General features: G+C 41.0%; 1 protein-coding gene across 1 annotated transcript; it reads right to left on the reverse strand.

The window, feature by feature from the left end:
- Window positions 1-675: 675 nt before the first annotated feature.
- On the reverse strand, window positions 676-7,183 carry retreg3 (reticulophagy regulator family member 3). The gene is made up of 10 exons (XM_010770488.1): window positions 7,113-7,183; window positions 6,627-6,903; window positions 4,867-4,973; window positions 4,559-4,589; window positions 4,325-4,451; window positions 3,609-3,693; window positions 2,416-2,553; window positions 2,031-2,107; window positions 1,371-1,503; window positions 676-1,287 (listed from the first exon to the last, which is right to left on the reverse strand). The coding sequence occupies exons 2-10, from the start codon at window positions 6,872-6,874 to the stop codon at window positions 746-748; spliced, it is 1,488 nt and encodes a 495-aa protein (XP_010768790.1). The 5' UTR covers window positions 6,875-6,903; window positions 7,113-7,183; the 3' UTR covers window positions 676-745.
- Between the last annotated feature and the right edge of the window lie 614 nt (window positions 7,184-7,797).

The raw sequence follows: 7,797 nt of genomic DNA on the forward strand, positions 1-7,797 counted from the left end.
AAAAGAGCATGGCTAAATAACTTTAAGGACAGCAGAGCACTAACATCAACATGAACTGCTGTTCCTTTGTCACATTTGATGAAAGCCAATGAGGGGTTAATTTATCTTTCACAAATGACAAAACAACTTGAACATGTATTGCTGTACAATAATGTCATTATCATAGTAACATGGCTCAGCCTAACCAACAGGAAGGTCATGTTTGGTCCCATGTTGAATAGCCCTGTAAGATGTTATGGGCACTGTTGTTCTGTATTTACAGACATTATAGACAAGGTGCTGCTAATCACAATTCTGCAACAAGCCTCAATAATGCTGGTTTGTTTAATGTTCGAATGGGGTTTAGGTTTGTTGTGGCCATTGCTATTGCTCAGCCTACAAAGAAAATATTTTCTGGATGATCAGGGTTTGAAAGTACAGGAGAACAGAGTTAGAGAAGATACAAATAGGAATCAGGTTCTTCACAGTGTTAACTGATGCTAATCAGAAGCAGGGCTGCTGGAACCTTAAATCCTCTCTCACTCACAGCAAGTTCACACACACACACACTCACAGCAAGTTCACACACACACACACTCACAGCAAGTTCACACACACACACACACACACACACACAAACACACGCGCGCACACACACACAAAACACACACACACACACACACACACACACACACACACACACACACACACACACACACACACACACACACACACACACACACACACACACACACACACACACACACTACTGTGGTTTACCCAGAAAGTTAGACAAGAAGTTAGACCCCTGGCTCTCCCCCCGTCTACTACCCCCTCCTCCTGCGAGGGGGTCCATCTGGTTCAGTTCAGACTGATCCAGCATTTCAAAGTCCTCTCCGTCCAAGTCTGTGTCAAGCTCAGAGCTAGACTGCTTACGGTAGCTCCGACGGGCTCCAGCCCGTGGAGGGCCTTCTCTGCGGCGGGGGGCAGGGGGCCGAGGTTGCAGCGCCCCGGCCAGAGCTGCCTGGATCATGTTGCTGGCGATGACTCCGGCCAATTCCCCGGCGAAATCTGACGCAGGCGGCAGGCCGCTGAGAGAAAGCTCTTCATCCAGATCCTCCTGATCAGAGTCCAGATGGGCGTCCATCACTGAGGCGCGGTAACTAGCCAGCCCAGACATGGCCAGGCTGGGTAGACCGATGCTCGTGTCCTCGTCGTCGTCCATCAGAGTGGCGTCAGGGTTTATGGAGGGGAAGTCTTGGAGGTCCTGAGCAAAGGACTCCTCAGCATCACTGTGCCTGTCAAAATCTGACCAGAACACAGACAGGGACACGGTGAGGGACAAGAACAACCCAAAACAAATAAAGGAAGAGGAGAATCGCAGCACTTACCCTCAGAGCCCTCTGTGAGTGGGGTCTGCCCACGAGATAGGTTAAAGGTCCCATTATCAGTGTAGGACATCTCAGCATCGGAGTGCTCAGAATCAGTCATCGCCAGTTCTTTTGCAACAATAGCATCATCAAACTACGAGAGAAAACAGAATAAAAATGTTGAACATGTGTTGTATTTTTTAAATATATGCTAAATGTTTTAATTAACTCTTAGGTTGTGCTATAAAAAGTGTTGTAAACTACCCCTATTCTCTCATCTCTTGCAGGTGTTACCACACAATGACACATGAGAGACATAGCACATGATGTGAACTTTCTAACCAAAGCAAGAAGTGGCTCAAGCTATTTTTATAATTAGAACAAGCATACTTTACAGAAGACAGACTGCGTGTGAACGTGGGAACACTTCTACATTATGCTGTTTCAGCTATTAGAGACTATGTTGTCTCTTACCTTCTCTAACAAAGCATGACACATTTTAGTGTAAGTTGTGAGATAGAGACAAATCTTATTTACAAGTTGAAGAGTTAATAAGGAATCCACAAAATACATTAAAGAAAAAAAAATGTAAAAATTACTTTCCCAGGTTTATTTTACAAAAATCTTCAGATTTGTCAGTCATTTAAATATTTAGAGACGTTTGGATTCAAACAGACTTACCGTTGGGCAGAAAGCAGCCAACTCCTCCTCGCTGTCACTGTCTTCCCCTGAAGGGCCACGGAGAGGCCTCCGCAGGACTGCAGACAAATGGAAACACAAAGGCAACATTTTAACATTGACAGTCACTAACAGTGCATGTGATCTGTGAGTTAAGTGCAAACAACATCACTTGGTTTGATACCACCAGAGGCCAGTCACACATTATTAATATGTAAGTCATTTCAGCAACAAGAACCTCATAGAAATGTTATTCAAACAAACTATGACCCCCAGAAGAACAGTACTGTTATCATGTGATATCCATTTGTTTATTTTCAACTTGGGCTTTGAAGGTTTTAAGTATAAAAAGTAGCAGACATTAAATAAAAGGTGTTTTACTACTTACACTGATTATCAATAGGCTTGGACATCATGAACCCACAAACACTGAAGTCCAGTCGCTGCAGGACCGGATCCAGCTTCACACACACATGCTGAAAAATCCTGTAATAGGCTCCCAGAGGAGCGAGGAGAGAAGCCCATACTGCAGGAGAGGAAGAGAAAACTAGTCATTATAGAGAAGGAGGGAATAGTTTGATAATAAAGACATCATAAATAGGTAATGCCACGTAATTGCTTGGTAATAACAATGGGTATATGTGGGCAACATAAGACCGAAATGTATTTAACAGAGTCAAATGGGGCCAGAAACAACCAGTAACAATGTGGAAACTTGTATATTTAACAACAAGGCAAAACTCTTACATAAAACTAATGTAATAATGGTATCGGTAACCTTCTTTAAAAATATATATATATCACGGCAATAATTGGATAAAACACGATGTTAATATGATTACATTAATAGGGTTATAACCTGATGATAATAAGGCAATATACGTTTTTCACAATATTTTAAGCCACTATCAGAGAATATGATCAAAATGACATGAAAGTCTCTGAAGTCAAATTGCTAATAACCATATTATAATGTTGAACTTGATCCCTACTTATGTTCCGAATTAAATTATGTTTAACGCTGTGACTCGTTACCCCAAAACAACCACTTAGGGGTTTCTGTGTAATAACCATAAATTAGCCGGCCTGCAAAATACCCAACTACATGCATCTTTTTTTAAATGTTAAGATAATATTAGATCCACACAAACATACAGAGGCATGACTCAATATGTTATTACCAAACTGTAATGTGAACTTCTACCGGGAACTACTTTTGGGCTGCTACTTTTGGGCTAACCCTTCTTCTGCGTCAGAGCAGAAGTCTTGGCCGCCCTCCCAGGATCTGCAGCCTACACTGGGTGGAGGTTGGGAGATGAGCCCAGTCTCAGGCTGACCTCCTTAGCTTTCTGTTAGGCTCCCTTTCCCTCCCTCCCTCCCTCCCTCACTACTTCCTTCCTTCCTTCCTTGTGTGCCTCATCCTGGATTTAATCACCTCACAGGATAGGCTGTGTAACCGGGACCCAACTGATCAGGTTTCACCCCCCCATGTATTTTTAATAGGACGAGTTAGGCCAGTTTCCCTGCCTTAGTGAAGGAGCCTGGATCTGTAGTAAGGACTGATAAACTGCAGGGACTCACAGGCAGAGTAGGAGAGCACTAATCCAGGAATGTAGCGTCCAACCCCAGCCAGGCAGGTGAACACGCCACAGGTCAGGAGGCAGAACTGACACAGAGCAACCACACACAGGAGATTAAGTCAGCTCCTACAATCCATGCTGACTATGGTGCAGTTATACACAGCTGACAACTCAAATAGGAGAGCAGAAACATTACAGACTGAAAAAAACTCAGATAAGAAAACAAGTCAGATTTTCTCCCTGAATTAATTGGCAATACTTAGGATTTTGATTTGGCATGATGATTAAATTGTGACGGACAAATTACACTATTTAAAAAGGCGGTTTCCACATGCTGTGATATACTGTATATTTGATGACCTTCAACTACAGTATATTTATAATCAGTGCCATATTTCCATTTGTTTTGCTGGCCAAATGTACACACTGCATGATGGTTTAGTCGCACACAGATTAACATCACAGTCACACATACACCATTTTGTTATTGTTTTGATTATGTTCTCACATGAAATTGAAACATGCTTTAAAAAAAAGTGTGGATGTGCAGGAAAACGTTTATTTTGAAATGTGTTAGAGTTATAGAAGGTCCTGTAAGAGTCAATGTTTTATAATTAACATTCAACTGTTTTTGTGACCTGCCAAATATAATTCTTAGCAATAAAATAAAATAGGGATCTAAAAAGAGACTTTTTCCAAATTGTAGGTGTCCCTCACCTTGCCGGGGTAAAGTTGTTTGAACTGCACCACACTGGATGTGAAGACGGCTCCACTGACCCAGGCCTCAGCGATGTGGTGGCACAGTTCAGGCACGCTGAGGACGCCAGGCTGCACCAGACCCCAGCTGGACAAAGAGAGGAAATGGTGAGGAAACACCCCAGGCTTTCTATTTATACTATTGTTGTTGTTGTTGTTATTATAGTTGGAATACTTGCTGCTGTATTAACACACCTCTCATTTTCTGGTTCTTCCAGGTTTCTGACTGTGGAGAGAGAGAACATTCATCACTTTCAGAAACATACTGAGCATACAATAAATAAAAAGCTATCATATCAGTTACAAATTCTTTCTAATTCTTTCTAATTCAACAACAGGTTTGAGAGATTAACTGTTACAGATGTAATATAAATCACTTGCAAAGTCCAGAATGTATGGCTGTCAATAAACGGCACATCTTTCTGACAAAGTACCCTTGTTACAATCTGGGGAAAGGAAGAAGCAGTCTGTTAGAAATATATACAAAGTCACATGTAGCACACCTCTAATCTCTGGCCAGATTTGATTTCTCCAGGTATCAACAGTGACAATCAGAGCCAGACCAAAAGCCAGCAGGAACAGCAGGCGCAGCGAGGTCAGGGCGAAGAACCTGGAGGGCAATAAAACAAAGCAAATACATGAGCAAAATACACCTTTAATGAGTAAATAATAAACAAAGTTTACCAAAACAGTGTCACAGATTCAATCACTTAGTACAGAATTTATGAAAGTAATGATGTTTATTCAGAACTAAAAAAAGTGAAAGTGGTGAAGTTTAAAGTCAAGTGTTCCAAGTGATGCACTCGTTTCAGAGAACCTGAATGTTTGTTGACCACAACACCGTTTACAGATTAACCTAACAAAGAATGTGTTGGCAGAATGTGGGGTGTTGGTATTTGGGGTAATACTGCAATAAGCAGCTAGTTGGGGAAAAACATAAAATGCAAATGTATCAGTAAACCAATCCCTGGTACGCACATAACAATATATCAACTTGCAAATTATTGCAAAAAAGTGTCAAAACAACGCTTCAACATTGTTTGAAGATACATTTTATTGTATGGTTCAATTTCATTGTATTATTTTGTAAGCTATATCCATTTCCCCCTTGGTGCTCTAAGAAGGTTAAACCAGACCTCCAGTCAGAATGGTTGCCTGTATCTCCTCCTCGTCTCCATGTGACTTGCCATTGTCAGTTGCTTCATGCAGATCATTAGTGTATATCTTTGCCAGCAACACTGAGTGTTTTGAAGCACAAGTAAAAGGGAGACATGCCTCCAAGTCTAATCTAATAATGTCTGAATGCCTGAGCTCCACAAGCCAGCCTAGTTTCCCAGGTCAGTGGTTCTCACCATACAGCAGTATCAATTTCACTTCATTTAGCCGAAATATATCCTTTACGCTCTCCTTTTGGTTTCTACTGTACTTGGTTCTTGATGTTCCACCAACAGATTAAGCGAGAGAAAACAAACGCCAACTATTTACATATTTCATTTCAGCCCAAATAAAAATAGTTCTTACTTAGTGTCTTATTTATTTCATATTAAACCAGATATCTTTGGGTTCGGATGGAAAAAAACAGACATTTAAATACATTATCTAGGACTTTAAGGAGGAAAAAATATTATTGGTAAAACAGAAACTGCTATTCACGGACATGGGCTTAATACTTCTAAGATGTACGGCTTCAATGGAAATGGTAAAGTAGATAATCCACAATGGCACCACGCTGTTATCAAGAGGAAGAAAACCGTTTGTCCAGGAGCCACATGAGAGATAAGGTGGAAATGTTTTTAGTGCATTAACCATACACAACCATCATCAATGATGTGCTGCAATGTTTTAAAGTAAGGTGCAATACCCCCTGTTGCTTTACATGTTAATTGATCAGATGATTGATGACAGATTCCCCTTACAGCATTAACACTAATTGAACCATTGTGCATTTGGCGCGCGCATGTCTTTTCTGTGTATGCACTTTGAAAGCAACAACATATAAGTCTATCTCTTTGTATGTGCACAGAGAGCTGATTCAAACGGCCATTACATCTGATTCTGAGTGTGTCTATAAATAGTGCCACTAGCCAGCCATCTGCCCTCTTTTGAATTGACAGGTGAACATTGAATTGTGTAGAATCACCATCTGCTTGAGGTCACTGGCTCTCACCCAACAACCAGCACACACTGTCTGTATTGTCTGGATGTAGGTTGCCAAAACAGAAACAGAACTACAAAATGTACAAAGTTTGAGCTGAAAACTTACCAGAACACCACGTTGACCACCGTGTAGATAAGCACACACTGTAAGGGTCTCTCCCACACTAGGACGGACTGTAGGTAGGTCAGCACGGGCTCGTAGGGCCCCAGCCTGGACTGGAGAGCGGCTTTGACAGCCCGCACCTGGCCGTCTCTCTCGCTCGAGCATGGTCGACTTCGCATGCAAATACTAGACCCCTGCTGGGCAGAGCCATCATCCAAGGGTGCACTTTCCATTGCCCCAATGTGCGCCATCTTAGCTGTCTACAGATGATCAAATCAGCCTGTGAAAAGAGACATGAGTGGAGACAGGTATATGAGAAGGGACGCCACGGAGCGGCAGCACTCACTACATTAATAGTGCTATGCTAGCTAGCTAACCACGCCAGTTAAATCATCTGTTAGCGTCTAACACTAAACTACCAATTATAGTAGAAACGAGCTTTGTATCACATACAGAATCAAAATGTTTTTAAGATAACATGACACGTACTATGTTGTCATTTTTGCAGAAGTGAAAGGCTTTCTTCGGATTCTGACAATATGGCGTAACCTGTTTTTCTGAGACACAGCAGTCCAATCAGAATCCCCTGTGTCATGCTGCATTCAGGTGTAATAGGACAAGTTTGTTTACTTTGAAGCACATCATTGACAAACTTCTTTGAATATATATACTTATTTTCGTTTTGTTTTTTTGTATCTTTCATGGTATTGTTTGGCTGTGTACATACAAAATAAAGCTAGAGTATGTATCTATTATTTTTGTTAAGTACCACTACAATTATGATACTTTACTTTTAATATAAATGAAAGTAAAATCAGAGACACAAGTCGGTAAAGCTGTGACTTGGTAATGCAGCAGAGCTCTGATTTATTTTTATTTATTTAATAAGTTAAATGAAAAAGTTTGTCATTTGAAATAGTTAAGCTTGGCACTAGAGTTAAGGTTTTTTTTAAAAGAAAGAGTTCACGAAACTGTAAATGTTTATACAGGGCCCTCATGTTGTCAAATGTGTAACTACATTAGCCTGTAAACGTTGTATTTTTAACGCCGTAACCGGAAGTGATAACAATGTTATGTCTAACTTTGATCGGCTGAGTTCACTTTTAGTTACTAATTGTGACCACTAGAGGGCAGACAAACGCACGACTGTAAATAAATGTTATGATAAGATCAT

The sequence above is a fragment of the Notothenia coriiceps genome, unplaced genomic scaffold (assembly GCF_000735185.1).
Source record: "Notothenia coriiceps isolate Sejong01 unplaced genomic scaffold, NC01 NC01_scaffold00008958, whole genome shotgun sequence".
NCBI lineage: Eukaryota > Metazoa > Chordata > Actinopteri > Perciformes > Nototheniidae > Notothenia > Notothenia coriiceps.

Coding starts and splice junctions, on each gene's coding strand:
- retreg3 (XM_010770488.1), bottom strand. CDS start 6,874: ATGGCGCACATTGGGGCAATGGAAAGTGCACCCTTGGATGATGGCTCT. Junction 2,554..3,608: donor AGTGCTCTCCTACTCTGCCT/GTGAGTCCCTGC, acceptor CCTCTCCTGCAG/TATGGGCTTCTCTCCTCGCT. Junction 1,288..1,370: donor ACTCACAGAGGGCTCTGAGG/GTAAGTGCTGCG, acceptor TGTTCTGGTCAG/ATTTTGACAGGCACAGTGAT.